This window comes from Pistacia vera, unplaced genomic scaffold (assembly GCF_008641045.1).
Source record: "Pistacia vera cultivar Batoury unplaced genomic scaffold, PisVer_v2 Contig298, whole genome shotgun sequence".
NCBI classification, from domain to species: domain Eukaryota; kingdom Viridiplantae; phylum Streptophyta; class Magnoliopsida; order Sapindales; family Anacardiaceae; genus Pistacia; species Pistacia vera.
Window position 1 is genome coordinate 250,791 of NW_022196110.1, and position 25,983 is coordinate 276,773.

Sequence of the window (25,983 nt, forward strand, 5' to 3'; positions counted from 1 at the left end):
GGCCTCTTAGGACCGGTACTAAGACCGGGTTTTGATGCAGGGCTTTTTGGGCCCGGTCCCAAATGCCCAGCTGCAGCCCGACATCTCTAACATGCTAGGGCTGCTTAAAATCACTCTCTAATTAACCGAAACAATGGTGTTCAAGAACAAACTCTTCTTCTCTTCCAAGAAATCCTTCGACTTCGATGGATCCGACTCTCCTCGATCCTTCGGATCCAACTCCCTAATCTGATTAATTCTCAGAAACAATTGGGAGAATTGCAAAAATAGCTCGGAGAGAAACAAATGTTTGAAGATTCCGTCTCCAAGATCAATTCTCTTCTTCACGATCAATTTCCCTCTGCTTCTCTACCTCTTTGCATTCTGGTTCGTTCGCCTCTTTCTCATTCTTTTCTTTTTAAATTTAGAGATCGTAATGGGAGAAAATTCGTCGATTTAATTAAAATTCGGTTGATTTTGGTGTTCAATTTAATCGTTTTGATTGAATGTTAAGATTTTGGAGTTAGGGAAATTATAGGGAAATTCATTGAGACAACTCTTCGCTTTTCTTTGAATCTGTTTTGTGAGAACCCTAGTGCCTTAACATAATGGTGGCCGCCAAGAAGATTGTAACTCATCTCCTTCTCTGTCTCTCTTCTTTATTATCTACTTTATTCATTTTCAATCTTAATTAAAGAAGAGAAATAAGTTGATTATGGCTAACTCTTGTAGAAGAAGTCCCATGAGAGCATCAACAACAGGCTTGCTCTTGTCATGAAGAGTGGCAATTACACTTTGGATTACAAAACTGTGCTTCACACCCTAAGAAGCTCCAAAGGTAACCTAACCCATTAACTTTGTTTTTCATTTTATTTCATGTATTGATGATTATATTATCTCTGTATTTTTTAGCTTCTTTTATGAACTAAAATGACTCTTAGCTGTGGACCCAGTAAAATAATTGTGTTTTAGTTGTTAGGTTGTGAACTTGTGACCCTTTTTTCATGAGAACTTAGAAATTATTGGGTTCTGACTGGATCTAGTCTTTGTTATGGGAATATTTCATTTCTTGCGGATTTGTTAAATGAACCATTTTTTTTTCCTTTTTCTTTTTTGGGTTGCAGCGAAGCTGGTTATCGTTACCAACAATCACCCTCCTTTTCGGAAGTATGAGATAGAGTATTATGTGATGTTGGCTAAAGTTGGGGTTCACCACTACAATGGGAGTAAGTTTCTTAATCTTCTTATTGCCTTCCACTCACATGCAAAGTATATTTGTTCTTTGGTTTCCTTCTTACTTTCGTATTATTTATGGCTGTTTAAGTTTTAAATTCGACATATAAAGTCATGCATAATACTAGTAAATTTTGATTAGAGGGTTGTTCGTTTTCTAATTATGTCCAATTCCTGTTGGCAGCGTGAAAGAATGATTGGATTTTATTAAAGAGGCTATCAGTAGAACAGGGTATGGTGAGAAGATAAAGATAGCTATCGATGTTGCTACTGATTTTTGCAAAGGTGATGAGTTCTTTCCTGCAAATTTCCTATACTAGTGGTAGCTTGTAGAGAATAACCTTTTTTTTTTTTTTTTTTTCTCTTAAATCAAAAGTTAAATGACATTATTAGTTTAGAATCCTATTTCGTATCATTGTACATGAACTGTTGAAGTATATATTATGGTATGATGTTAAAATGATCACAGAATTTTACATGTTCAACAAGTTTACCAATCAGATATAAAACTAATTGTGTGCTCTGGACCATCGTCCACATTGTCTCTTGTTCCTACTATTTGTCCAACTTGGGTTTCTCTACCAAGGATGCACATTTTTTCATGAATCTGGTATGTTTCTGTACGGTTCAACAAGTTTACGTATCAGATATACCAAGAGGTGGACATTTGGGACTAGGTCAAAAAACCCAGCTCAAAAACCAGGTCCTAGGAGACCTGGTGCCAAAACGAGGCCAGACCTAAGAGGGACTGGGCCCTCCTCCGAGGCTTGGGCCTGACCTAAATTTTTTTAAACATTTTCGTTTTAATCCCTTATATAATTACGTAAAACCTCTTATAAATTTTGAAATAAACATAAATTATAGGGGTTAAAATTTTTTTTTATAAAATTTACTTGCCTGGGAAGTAGTTCATACTTCATACCATTTGTTTATGTTATTTTAAAGAATAATATACCCATTTAACGAGAACTTGTGATCATATAATATATTATATTTATTTAATTGATATAAAAACTTTGGGACAACAAATTTTATTTATTTATTTAATTTTTGTTAGGCTGAAGGATATATACACCGGTACACGTTTGTTTGTGTTGAGCTTTTCTTTGGTTGGCCAACTTCCTCTTCTTACTTGTTTCTTTTTCTAAAGAATATGTTTTGTCTTCACTTGGGATGATCTTCATTCACTTATGCTTAATTTAGGATTGCTTATAATTTTTTAAAAGTTTCGGTTAAACTAAGTCGGTCTCTTATGCACAAAAGATGTGTTTGACGATTGATATTCTGATATGGTTGTGTAGATCTCCTTTTGGCAATCTTGATAGTGTTGAGGGTGTCATCAAACACGCTTCTAGCAACAAATGCTTATTGCCAGTGACAACTGTTGAACAATGACACCGTCGGCAAATTTTTCAGATTTTTTAAATATAATTTTTTAATTTAATTCATATTTATATATTTTAATATTTTTTATGAATAAATTTTAATAAAATTTATTCATAAAAAGATAGAATTTATGTGTAATCTTGGGGCATTTTGGTATTGAATATTCTAAAAGCTGACTTTAAAATCTAAAAACTAAAAATATACACGCTTTTGGATTCATTTAGATTATAAAAGAAGTAGATTACTTTATAATCACTCTTGAAATATGTTTACCAAACAAATTTTGAGTGATTATTTAAGAAATAAGTAATCCATGTTTGTTGGTGAATCTCTTTAGTATCATAGATTCCAAAAGTATTTTTATCTAAATAAATAAAAGATGTTAGTAAAGGATCGAGTAAGTGGACATATATGAAACATGAAGAAAGTAGCAACTCCAGTTTATATATACATAGACCAAATAAGCTGAATCGTTATCTATAAGTGGACTTGTCCTTTATGACGATAAAGGGAAAACGTGATATGAATATTTTTCAATGGTGGAACCAACATGAAAGTCGATTTTCCATTGTAGCCCAAATGGCAGGTGACAGTTTATCTGTGTCGGTTTCTACAATTGCAACCGAGTCAACATTTTCAACAAGTGGTCGGATTGTTGAAGACAGAAGATGTTTTTTAATCGATGAGATGATTGAAGTGATAACATGTTTATGGGATTTGACTTATGCAGAAAGAAGACTACAACAGCACCCTAAAGATCTCGAACTCTTTAGGAATACAGATTTGAATGATGTAAATATTGTTGACGATGAATATGAATAATTTAATAAAAAAAATTATTTAATTGTTTATTTATGAAGTGTGAATGTGTGAAATGTGAATATTATATTTATGTTAAAATTAACTATTAATTTATTTATTATTTTATTATTTTTTAAAATTAATTAAACTTTTAGAAACTTATTAATCTACCCCTGAAAAATACTAAAAACCCCCTACAAAATTTTGTTTCGCCCCTAAAATATAAAAAAAGATCAGGGAGGAAAAATAAATTTTCTAGGCCCATAGAACCGGTCCTGGGCCCATAGGACTAGTTCTAAGGACTGGTCCGGGTCCTAAAATTGCTCATGGGCCCAGGATTGGTCCCAAGCCCATGAGCGACTGGTTCCATTTAGGATCAGTCCCAAAAGGACTAGTCCCAAAGGGTCCTAGGCCCGGGCCTGCTTGGGACTTGTGCTTGACCAGCTCTAGATATACCTCTCATAAGTTTTTTCCTTCTATTGACTATAGGTATGTTTCTGTATGGTTCATGTGCTTGTTAATTATCCCTCCATCTTCCAATCATTGATAAAGCATTTATTTGCACCAAAAATAACTATAATATTTGGATGCTCCTTCATTTTTTGTATATACCTGGATAGGTCACTCTGTATGCATCTATTAAAGTGGTTTTCACATTTTCTGAAACTTCTAGTGGTAATTGATATTTTTATGACTTAACATGTGCAGATGGTTGCTTGATGAAATGCGTGAAAGTTTGCCCAATTTCAACTACTTTAATAAGTGCTCTTTCATTTTAAATATTTTCCTCATGATTCATGCATGTCGCATGTTAATTGTGAAATCTACTTTGATAACTTCTTGAAATTTAAATGAAATAATTTTTTTTTTTTTTTTTTTTTCTAATATAATGGTTATGACATATGTTTTGTTTCGATGTTTTCTACTGCTTGAATGTCTTTATAATTCTGTAACGTGGGATCTAGGCAGCAAACCAAAATCTAATTGCTTATTGCAAATAGTGTTGCTATGTAATTGAGCTTCTGTAGACTTGTTAGAAATGAAATTCCTCTAGGTTTCTATTTTCAATTATTTGAAATGAACTTCTGTTGCTGTGTTTCTGTAGACTTGTTAGAATGAATTGTGCTACTGACTTTGGGTATTGGAAGACCACAGGGAAGGATAGGCATGTTCACTAAAATAGTGAAGCTGTGGGGATGATAAAGACTTTGGCTTTCCACCGAGGTAAAGCTCCAAAAGGTGACCGGACTGATTGGGTTATGCATTTTTGTTTTTGGTTATCCACACATGATAATGCATTTTTTTATTTTTATTGCTCATGTTGCTAAAAAATCCATGTATGGACTATTGACTTTATATGCAATGAAGATAATTGATGTTGTTGATCCATATTTTTGTATTGTCTCTCTTATTTTGTTGATGTTCAATGTGTTCACCAAGTGAATTACAAGGAGCAACAACATTGCTCTTAAATGTAATCATATTTGCCACTAAAGTTTTAGTCGCAGAAATAATAAACAATCTTGGACTAATCAATTATTACTGACTACAAAAATTGGTTTCCAAATCTCATATACTATGGGCAACTATACCACTTAGATGTAGAAAAATAACCAAATGATTAGTTGCGAAATCAAACAAAGCAAATTGGTCAAACACTTCTAACAACTAAAATTAAGCCGCTTTTGCCATTGATAGTTTAGTTATTAAAACATGCTTTTTGCAACTAATTTAATGGGTGTCGAAAGGAAATTACCATATTTCCTTTCAACATTCACCAACTAAATTTTTTTGGCAATTACAATTGAAGTTTTAGTCACTAAGAGAGGCATTTTGCAACTGAAAAAGTAATTGCAAAATGTTTTTATCAAATTACCCTTAAGCATTCGACGTCTATTTTATTAAGAATTATTATCCATTTTTTAGTTACTAAAAGCTACATTCTGCGACTAAATCAATAGTTGTGATACAATTTTACCAAATTATCCTTATTCATTTGGCTTCTAATTTAGGGGACTATTTTTTGAGGCAATTAGTAACTAAATTGCTAGTCGCTAAAGAAAAAATTTTGGCATCTAACCATGATTTTATTTACGGATACTTTTTCCAACAACGATTTTGCAACTAGCCGGCAACTAGGAATTTTAGACACGATAAACAATTAGCGTCTAAATTTGACTATTAGCATCTATTTTTGATAGACGCCAAATGCCATTTTCCTTGTAGTGAGTTAAGGTCTCAAATATTTAATTAATTAGGGGAAAATGGTAGATATTTTAAAGTCATCCTCTAGAATGATTCATAACATACCAGATGATCTTATAAGAACTCTCGTACTAAAAATTATGACTAGTGCTATTCACAATTAAATGTAATACGACTGATGGATTTGCATGTAACATCTAATTCTTCGACTCAAATCAATTCACAGAGATAAAATTATATTGTTAAATTAGCTTCATGGATGTTTTCAACGATAAATACATTTTCTCAACACTGCAAACTCTATATTAATGTGAAATAACCTTGGGCCATCATTTATTTGAAACCAGATTTCGAAATACGTGTCATTATTTGAGCTCTTTTTGTTTAATCACCAAAGGCGTCTAGGTCAGCTTGCATGCACCTCAACTAATCTTTCAAGACTTTAGAACTGTCATCCGAGTAAGAGCCCCAATGGCCACCCTATTAACGTTGAGCTCATGCAATCTCATTTTGCTCTTTTACGAGCAAGCCATCTAATAGTGACTATTTGAGCCCATTTAGTTGTCCACTAAGTTGTACATGCCACTTAAATAATGGTAAATTTGTGTTAAAAAAAAAAAAAAAAAAAACTGTAAACAGAAGTCGCCTTTCCAATTTGTAGAAGCTCCCCCAACAACATCCATGTTGTCTAGTATTTTATTGATATCTTAAAATCTCACAGTTCAATTGATTTACGGAAATCCAATCATCCTGCGATCACTTGTACATCAAAATCTTAATTAATTTGTTCAGCTACTAATTCATCAACATAATTCCAATCATGCTCAATTCCTATTAGGCAACTAATTAATGAAGCCAGGTGGGTGACTCGTATACCACTAAAAAATAAACTTTACAATAATAATTCTTAAACAAAAATAAATGAATCAATCAGAATTAGTGTACAATATACTTCATTCACATTCCTGTTAGATAAACAATTAAATGCTAAAAAAACATATTAATCATCATCATCATCATATGGAGTATATTACACCGGCAAAGCTATATGTTATAACTAAAGATCTAAAATGATACAACAAAAAAAATATATATAAAGAATCCAACACCGTGGACAAGCCAACACACTAACATAATCCGACAGATTAAAACCCAAATCACCCATTCGCCCTATTTGAATTTAGCAGACCCATTAGCCTTCAAAATAGTTGAAACAGATGCCTCAGATTTAGGATATGGAGGTATTCTCAAACAAGTACAAGATAACAAAGAAAAGTTATCTAATTTACTTCCAAATTTTGGAATGAAACTCAACGAAAATACTCCACTATCGAAAAAGAGTTTTTATCCATTGTCCTATGCATTTCTAAATTTCAAAGTGATTTACTCAATCAAAAATTTCTACTTCGTATTGATTGTCAAACTGATAAACATGTTTTACAAAAAGATGTTCAAAATATTGCATCAAAACATATATATAGGGTGAACAATTCCAGGTACCCTCCATTTTTCGGGGGAACCAGAATCGGAATCGCATAGTGCAGGTTTCCAAAAAAAGGAACCGCACAGTGCAGGTTCTTCAATTCAAGGAACCAGAACCTAAAATGCAGATTTCGGTTCCTTTCCGGGGTACCCTATAAAAAATCAATTATGCCCCTATTAGTTTAAAAAATGACAAAAATACCTTAAAAGTTTACAAATACACCCCTAACAAATATACTATTTGGGTTTAGGGTTTAATTATAATGTATTATAATTAATTAAATTGTTAATCATTTAATTAAGTATTGTAATATTGTTAATAATAGAATGTTATAATTAATTAAGTAATCATACCATAAATTTATAATGTAATGTTATAATTAATAAAATTCTAATCATTTAATTAAGTATTGTATAAATTAATAAATTAATTACTAATGTTTATAATATAATGTCATAATCAATTAAGTAATCATTTAATTATGTAATGTTATATTAATTATATGATCATACTATAATAGTATAATGTAATGTTATAATGAATTAAGTAATCATACTATAAATCTATAATTTAATATTATAATTAATTAAATTTCAAATCATTTAATTAATATACTAATGTTTATAATGGAATGTTATAATTGATTAAGTAATCATATTACAAATATATAAAGTAATGTTATAATTAATTAAATTTTTAATCGTTTAATTAAGTAATGTAATAGTATAGTAAATTACTAATGTTTATAATGTAATGTTATAAATTCATAACTAATTAAGTAATTATGTAATCATTTAACTATATAATGCTATAATTAAGTAAGTGATCATAATATAATGTAATATAATAATATTATAATTTAATTGAGTAATTATTTAACTATAATGTAATGCTTAATTAATGTTTATAATGAAATGTTTATAAGGTAATGTTATAATTAATTAAATTTCTTATCATTTAATTAAGTATTGTGCTAATGTTTATGTAGTAAATTAGTAATTACTAATGTTTAAAACATAATATCATAACTCATAATCAATTAAGTAATCATTTAATTATGTAATGTTATAATTAATTATATAATCATACTATAATGTAATGTTATAGTGAATTAACTATTAAGTAATCATACTATAAATTTTTAATGTAATATTATAATTAATTAAATTTTTAATCATTTAATTAAGTTTGTATTAATGTTTATAATAAAATGTTATAATTGACTAAGTAATTATACAATAAATCTATAATGTAATGCTATAATTAATTAAATTTCTAATTATTTAATTAAGTGATATACTAAATGTTATAACTTATAAGTCAATTAATTAAGTTGTAATCAATTAATGTAATGCTATAATTAATTATACTATAAATCAATTAAGTAATATTATAAAATTATAATTAATTAAGTAATTATTTAACTATAATGTAATGTTATAATTGATTAAGTATGATATTTAACTAGTAATTAAATTTATTAATGTTTATCAATTTATCATATATAATTAATTAATTACTAATTTATTTACAGATATACTTAGAACTTGATAATTGAAGTAAATAACTAAATATGTTATTACTCAATCAAATATACTATTTTATTCAAAAATAATTCTTTTAATAACATTAAAAATTGTAAAACACTTTTACTTGGATCATAATTCCAATTATTCACTTAATTAATCAAAACTTTAATATTAATGTATTATAATATATTACAACTTTTAATATGATGTAATTTATATGTAATAAGTAAAATTGTATTCGTATATTTATTTAATTAGGTTATTCTAAAAATTTAACTTTTTCTATTTTAATTTTTTTTATATGTAAAATAATAGAAACCCTCCATTATTCACATTTCACAAATATTTCATTGTAGTCCAGGTTCCAAAAAGGTTCCAAAACAAGTTTTAAAACAGGTTCCAAAAATCTGTTCCAAACCGGGTACCCCCTACAGGTTCCAAACAAGGTACCCTTTTTACAGGTTTTAGTTTCGGTTCTTCCACACACAAGAACGGGAACTGGAACCGCACAGTATCGGTTCCAAAAAATTAGAACCGGAACCTACCCGCACAGTACCGGTTCCAGTTCTGATTCCACCCCCCGGTTTCGGTTCTACTCGTGCTCACCCTTATTAATATATATTCACATTGTCCTATGCATTTCTAAATTTCAAAGTGATTTACTCAATCAAAAATTTATATATATATATAAATTTGTTTTGATGCAATATTTTGAACATCTTTTTGTAAAACATGTTTAGCAATTTGACAATCAATACGAAGTAGAAATTTTTGATTGAGTAAATCACTTTTAAATTTAAAAATGCATAGGACAATGGATATATATATATATATATATGCAATATTTTGAACATTTTTTTGTAAAACATGTTTAGCAATTCGACAATCAATACGAAGTAGAAATTTTTGATTGAGTAAATCACTTTTAAATTTAGAAATGCATAGGACAATGGATATATATATATGTGTGTGTGTGTGTGTGTGTGTGTGATTTTGCCATAACAGCTCACAAATCTCGAAAGCTCGCAGAGAGATAGTTCTACCCAGAACAAGCTCGACTCAAAATTAGTTCGATTCAGAGTAAGCTCGACCCGGGTGAAGCTTGCCACAACGATCAATCCAAACAACTGTTCAACGAAATCAAAGATAAACTCCAATCTCAGATATTTCGAAAGGGATAAGATCAACAACATTGGCAGCGCAATCTCAGCTCACGATCGCAGAGATCACGGGATTGCAAATCAACTTTGATTGCAATCTCGAACTTATCTCTCTCCATTAATTACAAACTTGTATAAAAACCCCTTCAAACGATGAGAAAGGGTTTAGCAAATTTATTCAGGCATATTACATTGTTCTTGTAATCCCTCAAAAGCAATAAGATAACAGTGGACTTAGGTTCAAGTTCTAACATGTTGAACCACTTTAAAAATCTTTGTGTTCTTTACTTTCTTACACACATTTACATTCAATTGCTGGTTTATCCTAAATCACGCATACATCAGTTCCGATTCCATCAATGTCAATCAGTTTTCTCAGGTTGGTGTGATTTTTGTTTCAACAATATCCATAATAGATAACGAATGATTTAATATATTGTAAATCCACCCAAGCCTATACCCATTGAGTGCTATAATCCCACTCATATAATTAGTATGACCACCACTACCACGCCAGTACCTAGAGACCTACGTTATACCTCTCCCATGTTGGTCCCAAAAACAGACAAGTAGTTGGGCCACCCACAGTCTACGCTCAAGGTGGTGCCATCCACAGTCTATCCTCGAGATGGCAAAATCAGATACAGACAAACAGCTAGACCACCCACAATCTACCCTTAAGGCGTCATGATATGATATCAAATGGAATCCCACCCACAATCTATCCTTGGGGCGTCAAAATTGCACACTGGCCAATACCTGCCTAGTGTAATCCCTCATAGAACTCGTTAGATGTCCATCTTGTCCCGATAGGATATTTCAATCATTCAATATGATAGACAATCTCAAAACGCGCATGAGGATAAACATAACATGCTAGCTGATGTTTGGAGGGGGAAGGGTATTATAAAAGGTGGTCTCCAATATGATAATCATACACAACCATCCACGTGCATTCGAATATCCAACGACACCATGCATCCTAAGTGCCTTCATGCAATTTACGTACAAGTAATAATATCATATAACATTTGTTCTCGTTTAAAACGGGCATGCAAATATGAGTGACCTCTTATATTTTTCATTATTTACGTCAATCCCCTATACCTTTAAATCCTTTTCAACTCCCTAAACTTTTAGATCCTCCAGTAAACCCCCTATACTTTTAAATTCTTACAACCCTCTAAAAACTCTGGAACATGACAGTTTTCTCCCTTCAGAATAAAGGAGTCTAATTCAAGAAGGGGAACTTCCCCTAAGGCCCAAACCTAACGAGTTAAAAAGGGTTTACAAAAGAAACTTGGCTTATATTACTAATAGGTCAGCCCACCAAATAGTAAAATCCAATACGCAACAAATAACTGGGTCTTGTTGTTATTAGGCCAACCCACCAAATAATAAACTCAATACCCAACAAATAACTGGACCTTATTGTTGTTAGACCAGCTCACCTACTTCACTATTCTTATTCAGAACACTTTCCACTATATAAAATAATTCTACATTCTAACAAAAATCTTCCTCCACACTTCTTAAATATTCCAGCAATGCAATAAACATAAAGAACATGTTTATCTTTTCTTTAGAAGCATGAAACTTGGCACTTTCAATTCGGCATTCATCACAAATTTTGACTTCTCTCTTTTCAATGTATTTTAACTTGTAAATCAACAACACAAATAAACATACTTCCAGGACATATGTAAGACTCCATTAAAACGAAAATGCCAAATTCAACATAATCTTTGCCACTCCATTCTACACCATTTTCAGCACACAAAAATTACCACCCACAATCCTCAATTTATTCCAGCCAAAAACATTCCACACATGCATATGCTCATTCCAACCAACAATGAATTTTAATGCACGTATCATAATATTCAACTCACAAAATTCTGCTCAACTGAAGCTCCCTTGCACTCTCAACCACTATTCTCTTCCAAACCTAACACCAAGAAAAAACACAAGTTAATCTGTCCTAGATTGAAGAAGCAAATGAGGAGATCTACTGTCTAGTTTCCATGCATGTAATACCCGAACTTGGATTTAATCGATCTATTGATTTCTCTCCTCCCTTGTACTAATTTCATTTCACTCTCAATCTACCTCTCGGTCGAAAGCATTCTCCCTTCTCTACTCCTTTTTTTTTTTCCTTCTTCTTTCTTTCTCTCTTTTCTTCCTCTCCTTCTCTCTTTTCTTTCTTTCTCTCCTCTCTTCTCTTTTCCTCTCGGTTTCTTCTTCTCTCTCGACTTCTTCTTCTTCTTCTTTCATTTGGGCAACTGGCCAACTGCCCAGTATTTATAGAGGGCATATCATCTCAACTTTGGAATAAATTAAATAGTCATAAATTTTATCACTTAAACAATTTAACACATATAGTTTAAGAGAGAAGCTTTTAGATAAGCCTATATCGCTTAAGCGAATGATCGTTTAGTAAAGAGTTTCAAATAGAGGTGTGAATTTAGGCCCGAACCCAAAAAACCCATCCAAAAAATCGAGCCTAGGACTGGTCCTCACAAGGACCGGTCCTATAAGGTCCGGCCCAAAACCGGATTAGGCCCATGGAGGAGGGCCCGAGCCTAGGTTCGGTCCCTCCTTCGAGGCCCAAGCCTAAGACCGATCCTAGGCCCGAGCCCAAACCCTCCCACCCAATTTCGTTTAAGCCTTTGGTAAATGTCCAAAATCCCCCTATTTAATACAAAATATATAATAAATAGGGGGTTAAACTAAAATTTTATGTATTAGGGGGGCATATTGAAATTTTTGCAGGCCCATAGCACCGGTCTTAGGACCAGTCCTATGGGTCCATGACTGGTCCGAACCCTGAAAATTTCATGGGCCTAGGATTGGTCTCGAGACTGATTGAGCTCAGTTCCAATAGGACCGGTCCCAAAGGCCCAAACTTGGGATTAATTGGGCTCGGTCCTTGTCCACCTCTAGTTTCAAACTTCATGGCTATTTATTTAATTCCAAACTTGAAATTGTATTTTAATTAATTTTCTCTTTTATTTATATAACACATTTTCATAAATTAATAAATTATAAAATTATCCCTTGAATTCTATTATTTCTACCATAACCCCGCCATGTCATATTTTTCTCACAGAAATGCCCCATTTTCTTCCCTTCGTTACATGAAAACCCACAATCTCTCATTTCTTTCGTTTTCACCACCAAAAAAATTTTAAAACTTACATTTTACCCCTCGAAGACACAAAAATAAATTAAATAAAAACAAGGTATTACAACAGAACGCTTGATTCTTTTGCATTAGGGTTTTCTTTGGTAAGCTGCAAAAGTCCATGGACAGTGAACATATTTATACCATGGAGACTCAGATTAGCCGATTGGAATTTATCATATGATTAGTTGCACAAACGGGGAATTCCGCTTTTCCAGCGAGCTTCTTGCGTTGGGGCAGAGTGAAAATCCGGTGGCGCTATCAAAGTACCTATAGTTTGAATTAAGAATATAAATAATAAAAATAAGGTATTAAGAACGTAACGTTTCATATGAATAAGAAGTCAGTTCGCTCTTTTTTATTTTTCAACTAATGATCCCTCAGTTTTAATCCAATGCCATTAAACCCGTATTGTAACATAATTCTTAAATTAAGTTGTACATATATATACCAACATTTCAATTTAAGAGTTATAAAATACTAATCTTATAATGAGTAAATGACTTTTTCCCACCCAAATAATGGCTTAATAACAATTTCCTACTCACAGACTTTTAAAATACCAATTTACTACCTAAATTTATATTTTGACGACAAACAGAGAGCAATTTGATCCAGACTGTTGGGGCTTTTGGAGAGGGGAGGTCAATGAGTCTTTTGGTGGTGGAAGGTGATACATTTATAAGTCCTCAAACACTTGTAAACATAAGTGGATAAGGAATTGCTAGTCCTAACACACTTGCTAATTTGGTTGAATTGAAGAAATTCACTGCAAGTCCTAAAACACTTGGTTTGTGGAATGTGGGGAGCTATGAAGACTAATTGGCCCAAGCAAGTTTAAAGAAAGAGAAGAGTCCAAACATTTCAGCCTAAGTCACTCCAAGTCCAAGTACAACAAGGGAAGCTTAAGTCCATTAAGAAAGAAGCCCAACTGTTCAAAGTGTCAAATTCGGCCCAATTTGCATTACAAAGGGGAAAGTCCACATGACCCCTTATTAGATCCATTTACATGATTCGAAAGGCCCAAATTCTTACACCCTTATTGGTAGACTTAATTAGGACTATTGATTGGCTTTTGATCTAATGGAAGCAAACTTAGACAACTAATGAGGTGGTTAAAGACATAGATCATAGAATTATAGAATTGTGTCTCTTTTGTATTAAATAGACATGACCTTATTTTTTGAATGAATGACTTGTAATATTTAGCTAATTTTATTTCATTTTCTTGTATTTGTAATTTATTTGTTTACCCCTGTATTTGCTTATATAAGAGTAACCATTCCATTGTATCATTTAGTCTTGAAATATATGAAGATTGGTTTATCCATTTGAGAGAACTTTTGTGTTCTTTGATTGTGCATTCTTTATCCAAGCCTTGTTAAGGGGATTTGATAGTGAATCAATTCAAGTTGGTGGAGCAATCCTTTACGCTTGAAGTGTTTCTACTTGTCTTGGTCCGAAATTACAGGTAAGTGTGAGATTGTTCTTGTTTTGTGTTTGACCGAATTTTAACTTGGATTTATGGCATGTTATGTTGTTGAATTGGTTGGATTTGGATCAAAGGTTGGATTTTGGTAGTTGGGATTGATCGAAATTTGGCTTGGGAGGGGCGGTTGGGCAAACCCTTATCGCTCAATTTTCGGCCATTAACAAGGTCGAAAAGAGTAGGGTTTGAGGGGGTTTGGTGTGTAATGATCGGGGAAGAAAATAGTAGTGGTGTGAGGTCGCAAATATGCCAAAATTAGAAACGAAATATAAATTTTGGTAATAAAATGATATTTTAAAAGTCTGTAAGTGGGAAAATGTCATTAAACTATTATTTGGGTGGGGAAAAGTCGTTTACTCTTTTATAAATTATAACTTGTACAGAGCGTATCCTTCAAATCAGAAATTGGAATTTAATTACATCACACATTTGAACTATTAATATGCTTCAGAGCAAAGGGTGTTATGGTATTGAGTTAAAATATGGGAAAATATTTGAATATTTTAATTTGGGAAGGAGATGCACCTTACAATATTATTATATTTATATTACACCTGCAGCGCTACATTTTAATAATAATGTAGCAAAACATTAATTATATGCCCGTAAATTAAAACATCATCTGCCACCTGAAAGGATTGAATCTACAATAGAAGTCGATGCTGCTATGCTCATAGAAGATGGATACGAGACCACAAAGTCATCAAAACCCTCTGGATGTACAAATCTTATCCCACCGCCTGAAGTTCCTAGAGTTGACAACTCTGGCAAAGGAAAGTCCTTCTCCAAGTACTGCACAACTTGTCGCAAGCTTGGCCTCGCGGCTGCCACTGAATTAGAGCACATCAACCCAAGTTTCAACACTAACTCTAGCTCCCCCGCAACATAATCTGTTCTCAATTTCGGATCCCTTGCGTCGAGAATTTCACCTCTACTCCAGAAACCAAATACCCAATCAACCAAAATCATGCAATCTTCCGTTGCCGCTCGTGATTCAATTGGCCTTCTCCCACATGCAACTTCAAGCAAAAAGGCACCAAAAGCGAATATGTCACTGCTTTTTGTGGCCTTCCCAGTACGAGTCTACTCTGGGGCAAAGTATCCAGGAGTTCCAACTACATGAGTTGTTTGTGGATCACTACCGTGATCATATAATCTTGAAAGGCCAAAGTCACCTAGTCTTCTATTGAATTCACCATCAAGCAAAACGTTACTAGCCTTTACATCTCTGTGAATGACAACTTGTTCCCATTCTTCGTGTAGATACAATAGGCCTAAAGCTACCCCTTTGATGACACTAAATCGTTGTCTCCAATTCAGTGTGACATTTGATTGGCCATAGATGTACTTCTCCAGGCTTCCATTAGGCATGTAGTCATACACCAAAAGCAGCTCTCTTTTACGCCGGCAATAACCCAAGAGTTGTACTAAATTCCGGTGGCGGAGATGACCAATACTAACAATTTCAGCCACAAATTCTCTTATTCCTTGTCTTGATTCATGAGAGACTCTCTCCACTGCAATTTCTAGTTTAGAGTTGGGTAGTACACCTCTGTACACCTTGCCAAATCCACCACTACCTAATAGCTCTGTTTCACTAAATCCTTTGGTGGCGAAATAAAGATCTTTGTATTTGAATCTCTGAGGCCCATATTCAAGCTCCCAATCTTCAAGCACTTCAGCGAACTTTCTTTTCCTTCTTATCACATAAACCACACCTGACACTGCAGTTAAAGTCAAGCTTACAAAAATTACAGGGAGCCCAATTGTCAGAAACTTTGATTTCGGTTTGGGACCAATTCGGGGAAGCTTAGGAATCTGAGAGAGTGCAAGTTCCTCTGCTTGTCCATTCATTTTGAAACTCCAACCCAAAACATAATGAGATGATAACAACTAACCGGTGGACGATGAGAAGCCAACGAACATGTTTTCATTAAAAATTAATGAAAGATCCCTCGACAAAGACAGAAGTGGATTACTTGGCTTACCACTGTTAAATGGAGCTAAAGTAACGTTAATTTGCTTCTCCTCACCATCATATTCCACCCAAACTTGAATTCTCTGACGATCAATGAGCTTCAAGTTCTTAAATTCACCGGTTTGATTATCATAATAACCAGCTGGAGCTGATATCTCAGATTTCAAACTATTAACATCAATCCCTACATGGTTATTATCAATATCAGCAAACTCGGCATTCTGCACCGTATCGAATTCTATGGCAAAAACATGATTACTGGCATTTCCATTATTGCTATCGTTAAAAAGGCCGAGGTATTGACTGGGAAGAGCGAAAGGGAGCCCTAGTGTTGGTGCAATCACGAAAGCCATACCATGGCCGCTAAGAATCCGATATTGAGACTGGATACCGAAAACAAAAGTGGTAGAAAAAGAGAAAACGGTGCCATTTGTTGGGGTCTTGAAGTATATTGGGTTGGGGTAGAAGGCTTGACCCTTTTGTCTTTGGGTTTCGTTGGTGAGCTTTAAAACTCCATTGGCAGTGAACTTAGCTATACCATGGAGGCTGAGATTTTCCGATCTGAACCCATTGTAGATGAAACCAACATTTTCATCTGCTGCAGTTAAGCTGATGATTAAGGAGGACAGCAGTATTGCAATTTTGAAAAACATGGCTGGGCAATTCCTTAAACCATGTCCGCTTCTCTCACAGGCATTATATAGAAGATATAACAATGAAAAGTATATGCATGTTATGTTAGACTGTTAGTTAGTCTCTTACGGCCTTACCCATCGACCATAAACATGAATGCCGTATGATTGCTGCTTAATTCAGTGTCACTCATCTCTGTTTCGACTGAGAGGAGAAAATTCAAGTATCTTTGACGCTTTAAAATGACTTCTTTCTTATGGAACTGTAGAGACAGACTTTAGGCGGAGTTGCATAAAAGAGGGCACTAAGACTTAAACCGATGTCGACCAATCAGTTTGGTTTAATTTCCACGCTGCCCTTCGTAGACCGTTTGGGGCATTTTGGTGTTGACGTTCGTTAATTGATTGACGCACATTTAATATTTACATCCACGTTCAACGGCTAGCTTGCTTCTACGTACCTTGAAGGCAACAGCATGCTCACCGTCTATTATGAGTCAACGACTTTTTCCCACCCAAATAATATGCTAATAACAACTTTTTCACCCACAAACTTTTAAAATACTATTTTATTATATCAATTTATATTTTAATGACCAATAAAGAGTAAATTCGATTCAAATTATTAAAATTTTTGAAAAAAAAAGACTGATGAGTATTTTGTTAATAAAATATTAAATTTTTATGGTTGGAATTAGTCAAAATTTAACTTGAAAGGGATGGTTACATAAACCCTAATCACTCGATTTCTGGCGATTGGTGGGATCAACGATAATAGAGTTTGAGAAGTTTTGGTAAGTGATTATTAGGGAAAAGAACGGTGGTAGTATGTGGTCGCAATGATGCTAAAATCAGAAATAAAATATAAATTTAGATAATAAAATGGTATTTTAAAAATTTATGAGTGAAAAAATGTCATTAAGTAGCCATTTGGGTGAGGAAAAGTCGTTTACTCTTATAGAATTGAACAGTCTCAATATGTCAACTAAGTGATATATTAAGATTGTTACATGTAAGTATATTTCTTTATTTGTATCTAGAATATCTATTAATCAATAGGCTATAATTTCTCCCTTTTTTTTTTCTACATAGGCAAGAAACAATACCATTGGTTGGAAGTATAAGATAATATGGTCATGTTTGGTTCATTATTCCTGCCCATATTCTCAATCCTATTCTCCAAATAATCTTTGGCACATTATTTCAGAAATATTACCCGATTTTTTTAATTACTTTTAGACCCTATAAGGTTATTAATTTCATCAAATACCCCTGAAAAAAAAGTTAAAAAAATAACAAAAACACCTCCGTAACCCATAATTGCCAGATTCCGGCAACCACCGTCGGTGGTGGCCGGAATCTGCCACAACGGTGAATTACCGACCGAAGATGGCCGGTAATTCACTGATCTAGCCTTTTCCAGCCAGATCCACAGTGGATCTAGCCAGAAAAGGCCAGATCTGGTCGGAAGCGATGGCCAAAGAAATGGCCGTCATTGAGGGTCAACGACGGCCAAATCTTGGCCATCGTTAACCGAAAACGACGGCCATATCTTTGGCTGTCACTGACGATCAAAGATGGCCGTCGTTTTGACCTTTTTCGGCCGTCGACTACCATAGCAGGCCGTAGATCTGGCCGGAAAAGGCCATAACGACGCGTTATGACACAGATCTGACCGGTCTGTGTCATAACGCGATTTTTAGGCCAGATTCCGATGGTGGTGGCCAGAATCTGGCACTGCAGGTGGTAAGGGTATTTTTATCATTTTATATGTTAGGGTGTTTAATTAAATTAGTAAACCTAGGGGCTTTTTTATAAATTCTTAAATTTTACCTCGTAATACTCCCCTATTCAACTACCCAATATTATTCCCAAAATTCTATATAAAATAATGAACCAAACGCACCCATAAAGTTTGTTATTTATCATTGCAACAATTAATATTTGTATTACTTTTGTCAATGTCACGTGGTCAGGATAGAAGGAGAGAACTTAAGGTGTCCAATCATGTCTTCAATTAATTAGTGGAAAATAGTATATATTTTAAAGTCACCCAAATTGAAATCATTTATAATTTATACCTTGTCCTATCCGTCTCAAGAACATTTGTGACCTTAGATAAGAGTTACTTTGGAGGCCTTCTAATAATATAAACATATATTAAAAAAATTATTTCAAATTTATTTTATTGCCTTTTGAGATGCAAAATCACTAGGAGAAGTGGACGATCGGCAGGCTAACAGGGTCAGGTTCATGGGGGGTTTTGGAGAACAAATGTTAGAGAAGCGATGAGTGGTGAAATATGTAATTTTCAATGTCGAATTGGCCAAAAAAAGCTTGAGAAGTCGCAACCCAAAAGGTATCGGTGGCCGGTGATTGACGGAGTAAATAGATGAGATATGATAGGGATTTTGGTGAGAGGGTTAGGGGGAGGAAGATGGTGATGTCGGGGAAGGCCAACAACGCTGAGTACATGCTGAAAAGGCCAAAATGGCTGTCGTGTGCGGTAGAGTTGGGTTATGAGATTCTTAAAAAAAGGGTCAAATCGAGGGCTATCAAGGTTAGAAAAATACTTGAGAAATAATAAAGTGATGATTCCAGTCAATTTAGGTGAGAAAATTGATCGGAATCAGCTCCAAACGGTTGGCGGCGGAAGAGGGGTGGAGATGATTTATGTGAATGTTGAATTTTGGGATGAAATTGGGATAGAGTAATTTGAGACATGTAAATGACTATTTTAGTCTTTTATTGTTAAAAGAAATTCAATGTGTTAATTTAGGGGTATAAATTAGAATATATAAAACTAGAGGTATAAACTTGCTATTTTATCAAACTTTCTAACACCAAGAAAAAACACAAGTTAATCTGTCCTAGATTGAGAAGAAGCAAATGAGGAGATCTACTGTCTAGTTTCCATGCAGTAATACCCGAACTTGGATTTAATCGATCTATTGATTTCTTCCTCCCTTGTACTAATTTCATTTCACTCTCAATCTACCTCTCGGTCGAAAGCATTCTCCCTTCTCTACTCCTTTTTTTTTTCCTTCTTCTTTCTTCTCTCTTTTCTTCCTCTCTCTCTTTTTTCTTTTTTCTCTCTTCTCTTTTCCTTCGGTTTCTTCTTCTCTCTCGACTTCTTCTTCTTCTTCTTTCATTTGGGCAACTGGCCAACTGCCCAGTATTTATAGAGGGCATATCATCTCAACTTTGGAATAAATTAATAGTCATAAATTTATCACTTAAACAATTTAACACATATAGTTTAAGAGAGAAGCTTTTAGATAAGCCTATATCGCTTAAGCGAATGATGTTAGTAAAGAGTTTCAAATAGAGGTGTGAATTAGGCCCGAACCCAAAAAACCCATCCAAAAAATCGAGCCTAGGATGGCCTCACAAGGACCGGTCCTATAAGGTCCGGCCCAAAACCGGATTAGGCCCATGGAGGAGGGCCCGAGCCTAGGTTCGGTCCCTCCTTCGAGGCCCAAGCCTAAGACCGACCTAGGCCCGAGCCCAAACCCTCCCACCCAATTTCGTTTTAGCCTTTGGTAAATGTCCAAAATCCCTATTTAATACAAAATATTAATAAATAGGGGGTTAAACTAAAATTTATGTATTAGGGGGGCATATTGAAATTTTTGCAGGCCCATAGCACGGTTTAGGACCAGTCCTATGGGTCCATGACTGGTCCGAACCCTGAAAATTTCATGGGCCTAGGATTGGTCTCGGATAGATTGAGCTCAGTTCCAATAGGACCGGTCCCAAAGGCCCAAACTTGGGATTAATTGGGCCGGTCCTTGTCCACCTTAGTTTCAAACTTCATGGCTATTTATTTAATTCCAAACTTGAAATTGTATTTTAATTAATTTTCTCTTTTATTATATAAACAATTTTCATAAATTAATAATTATAAAATTATCCCTTGAATTCTATTATTTCTACCCTAACCCCGCCATGTCATATTTTTCTCACAGAAATGCCCATTTTCTCCTTGTTACATTAAAACCCACAATCTCTCATTTCTTTCGTTTTCACCACCAAAAAAATTTTAAAACTTACTTTTACCCCTCGAAGACACAAAAATAAATTAAATAAAACAGGTATTACAACAGAACGCTTGTTATTTTTGCATTAGGGTTTTCTTTGGTAAGCTGCAAAAGTCCATGGACAGTGAAAATATTTATACCATGGAGACTCAGATTAGCCGATTGGGTTATCATATGATTAGTTGCACAAACGGGGAATTCCGCTTTTCCAGCGAGCTTCTTGCGTTGGGGCAGAGTGAAAAACTGGTGGCGCTATCAAAGTACCTATAGTTTGAATTAAGAATATAAATAATAAAAATAAGGTATAAGAAAGTAACGTTTATGAATAAGAAGTCAGTTCGCTCTTTTTTATTTTTCAACTAAGATCCCTCAGTTTTAATCCAATGCCATTAAACCCGTATTGTAACATAATTCTTAAATTAAGTTGTACATATATATACCAACATTTCAATTTAAGAGTTATAAAATACTAATTTTATATGAGTAAATGACTTTTTCCACCCAAATAATGGCTTAATAACAATTTCCTACTCACAGACTTTTAAAATACCAATTTACTACCTAAATTTATATTTTGACGACAAACAGAGAGCAATTTGATCCAGACGTTGGGGCTTTTGGAGAGGGGGGTCAATGAGTCTTTTGGTGGTGGAAGGTGATACATTATAAGTCCTCAAACACTTGTAAACAAAGTGGATAAGGAATTGTAGTCCTAACACACTTGCTAATTTGGTTGAATTGAAGAAATTCACTGCAAGTCCTAAACACTTGGTTTGTGGAATGTGGGAGCTATGAAGACTAATTGGCCAAGCAAGTTTAAAGAAAGAGAAGAGTCCAAACATTTCAGCCTAAGTCACTCCAAGTCCAAGTACAACAAGGGAAGCTTAAGTCCATTAAGAAAGAAGCCCAACTGTTCAAAGTGTCAAATTCGGCCCAATTTGCATTACAAAGGGGAAAGTCCACAGACCCCTATTAGATCCATTACATGATTCGAAAGGCCCAAATTCTTACACCCTTATGGTAGACTTAATTAGGAATATTGATTGGCTTTTGATCTAATGGAAGCAAACTTAGACAACTAATGAGGTGGTTAAAGACATAGATCATAGAATTAAGAATTGTGTCTCTTTTGTATTAAATAGACATGACCTTATTTTTTGAAGATGACTGTAATATTTAGCTAATTTATTTCATTTTCTTGTATTTGTAATTTATTTGTTTACCCCTGTATTTGCTTATATAAGAGTAACCATTCCATTGTATCATTTAGTCTTGAAATATATGAAGATTGGTTTATCATTTGGAGAACTTTTGTGTTTGATTGTGCATCTTTATCAAGCCTGTTAAGGGGATTTGATAGTGAATCAATTCAAGTGGTGGGAGCAATCTTTACGCTTGAAGTGTTTCTACTTGTCTTGGTCCGAAATTACAGGTAAGTGTGAGATTGTTCTTGTTTGTTGTTGACCGAATTTTAACTGGATTTATGGCATGTTATGTTGTTGAATTGGTTGGATTTGGATCAAAGGTTGGATTTTGGTAGTTGGGATTGATCGAAATTTGGCTTGGGAGGGCGGGGCGGTTGGGCAAACCCTATCGCTCAATTTTCGGCCATTAACAAGGTCGAAAAGAGTAGGTTTGAGGGGGTTTGGTGTGTAATGATCGGGGAAGAAAATAGTAGTGGTGTGAGGTCGCAAATATGCCAAAATTAGAAACGAAATATAAATTTTGGTAATAAAATGAATTTTAAAAGTCTGTAAGTGGGGAAAATGTCATAAACTATTATTGGGTGGGGAAAAGTCGTTTACTCTTTATAAATTATAACTTGTACAGAGCGTATCCTTCAATCAGAAATTGGAATTTAATTACATCACACATTTGAACTATTAATATGCTTGAGCAAAGGGTGTTATGGTATTGAGTTAAAATATGGGAAAAATTTGAATATTTTAATTTGGGAAGGAGATGCACCTTACAATTATATTTATATTACACCTGCAGCGCTACATTTAATAATAATGTAGCAAAACATTAATATATGCCCGTAAATTAAAACATCATCTGCCACCTGAAAGGATTGAATCTACAATAGAAGTCGATGCTGCTATGCTCATAGAAGATGGATACGAGACCACAAAGTCATCAAAACCTTGGATGTACAAATCTTATCCCACCGCCTGAAGTTCCTAGAGTTGACAACTCTGGCAAAGGAAAGTCCTTCTCAAGTACTGCACAACTTGTCGCAAGCTGGCCTCGCGGCTGCCACTGAATTAGAGCACATCAACCAAGTTTCAACACTAACTCTAGTCCCCCGCAACATAATCTGTTCTCAATTCGGATCCCTTGCGTCGAGAATTTCACCTCTACTCCAGAAACCAAATACCAATAACAAAATCATGCAATCTTCCGTTGCCGCTCGTGATTCAATTGGCCTTCCCACATGCAACTTCAAGCAAAAAGGCACCAAAAGCGAATATGTCACTGCTTTTTGTGGCCTTCCCAGTACGATTTACTTGGGGCAAAGTATCCAGGAGTTCCAACTACATGAGTTGTTTGTGGATCACTACCGTGATCATATAATCTGAAAGGCCAAAGTCACCTAGTCTTCTATTGAATTCACCTACAAGCAAAACGTTACTAGCTACATCTCTGTGAAGACAACTTGTTCCCATTCTTCGTGTAGATACAATAGGCTAAGCTACCCCTTTGATGACACTAAATCGTTGTCTCCAATTCAGTGTGACATTTGATTGGCCATAGTGTACTTCTCCAGGCTTCCATTAGGCATGTAGTCATACACCAAAAGCAGCTCTCTTTACGCGGCAATAACCCAAGAGTTGTACTAAATCCGGTGACGCATGTGACCAATACTAACAATTTCAGCCACAAATTCTCTATTCCTTGTCTTGATTCATGAGAGACTCTCTCCACTGCAATTTCTAGTTTAGAGTTGGGTAGTACACCTCTGTACACCTTGCCAAATCCACCACTACCTAATAGCTTTTCCTAAATCCTTTGGTGGCGAAATAAAGATTTGTGATTTGATCTCTGAGGCCCATATTCAAGCTCCCAATCTTCAAGCACTTCAGCGAACTTTCTTTTCCTTCTTATCACATAAACCACCACTGACACTGCAGTTAAAGAAGCTTACAAAAATTACAGGGAGCCCAATTGTCAGAAAACTTTGATCGGTTTGGGACCAATTCGGGGAAGCTTAGGAATCTGGAGAGTGCAAGTTCTCTGCTTGTCCATTCATTTTGAAACTCCAACCCAAAACATAATGAGATGAAAACAACGAACCGGTGGACGATGAGAAGCCAACGAACATGTTTTCATAAAAATTAATGAAAGATCCCTCGACAAAGACAGAAGGGATTACTTGGCTTACCACTGTTAAAGGAGCTAAAGTAACGTTAATTTGCTTCTCCTCCACATCATATTCCACCCAAACTTGAATTCTCTGACGATCAATGAGCTTCAAGTTCTTAAATCACCGGTTTGATTATCATAATAACCAGCTGGAGCTGATATCTCAGATTTCAAACTTTAACATCAATCCTACATGGTTATTATCAATATCAGCAAACTCGGCATTCTGCACTGTATCGAATTCTATGGCAAAAACATGATTACTGGCATTTCCATTATTGCTATCGTTAAAAAGGCCGAGGTATTGACTGGGAAGAGCGAAAGGGAGCCCTAGTGTTGGTGCAATCACGAAAGCCATACCATGGCCGCTAAGAATCCGATATTGAGACGGATACCGAAAACAAAAGTGGTAGAAAAAGAGAAAACGGTGCCATTTGTTGGGGTCTGAAGTATATTGGGTTGGGTAGAAGGCTTGACCCTTTTGTCTTTGGGTTTCGTTGGTGAGCTTTAAAACTCCATTGGCAGTGAACTTAGCTATACCATGGAGGCTGAGATTTTCCGATCTGAACCCATTGTAGATGAAACCAACATTTCATCTGCTGCAGTTAAGCTGATGATTAAGGAGGACAGCAGTATTGCAATTTTGAAAAACATGGCTGGGCAATTCCTTAAACCATGTCCGTTCTCTCACAGGCATTATATAGAAGATATAACAATGAAAAGTATAGCATGTTATGTTAGACTGTTAGTTAGTCTCTTACGGCCTTACCCATCGACATAAACATGAATGCCGTATGATTGCTGTGCTAATTCAGTGTCACTCATCTCTGTTTCGACGAGAGGAGAAAATTCAAGTATCTTTGGACGCTTAAAATGACTTCTTTCTTATGAAATGTAGAGACAGACTTTAGGCGGGTTGCATAAAAAGGGCACTAAGACTTAAACCGATGTCGAACAATCAGTTGGATTGTCTTATGCATTTCTAAATTTCAAAGTGATTTACTCAATCAAAAATTTCTACTTCGTATTGATTGTCAAACTGCTAAACATGTTTTACAAAAAGATGTTCAAAATATTGCATCAAAACATATATATATATATATTATCCATTGTCTTATACATTTCTAAATTTCAAAGTGATTTACTCAATCAAAAATTTCTGCTTCTTATTTATTGTCAAACTGTTAAACATGTTTTACAAAAAGATGTTCAAAATATTACATCAAAATAAATAAATAAATAAATAAATAAATATATATATTGTGTGATTTTGCCATAAGAGCTCACAAATCTCGAAAGCTCGCAGAGAGATAGTTTTACCCAGAACAAGCTCGACCCAGGAGCAAGCTCGACTCAAAATCAGTTCGATTCAGAGTAAGCTCGACCCAGGTGAGGCTCGCCACAACGATCAATCCAAACAGCTGTTCAACAAAATCAAAGATAAACTCTAATCTCAGATATTTCGGAAAGGATAAGATCAACACCACTGCGAGCGCAATCTCAGCCCACGATCGCGGA

At 34.5% G+C, this 25,983-nt stretch overlaps 2 protein-coding genes across 2 annotated transcripts; one reads left to right on the forward strand and one right to left on the reverse strand.

Moving 5' to 3' along the window:
- The first annotated feature begins 587 nt into the window (after nucleotides 1-587).
- LOC116135304 (60S ribosomal protein L30-like) lies at nucleotides 588-2,607 on the forward strand. Its single transcript, XM_031421011.1, has 4 exons — nucleotides 588-608; nucleotides 712-817; nucleotides 1,104-1,248; nucleotides 2,514-2,607. The coding sequence occupies exons 1-4, from the start codon at nucleotides 588-590 to the stop codon at nucleotides 2,605-2,607; spliced, it is 366 nt and encodes a 121-aa protein (XP_031276871.1).
- A 12,460-nt stretch (nucleotides 2,608-15,067) lies between these two features.
- LOC116135343 (L-type lectin-domain containing receptor kinase IV.1-like) lies at nucleotides 15,068-17,080 on the reverse strand. The gene is given in 1 exon segment (XM_031421041.1): nucleotides 15,068-17,080. A coding segment is annotated over 1 exon segment (2,013 nt).
- Between the last annotated feature and the right edge of the window lie 8,903 nt (nucleotides 17,081-25,983).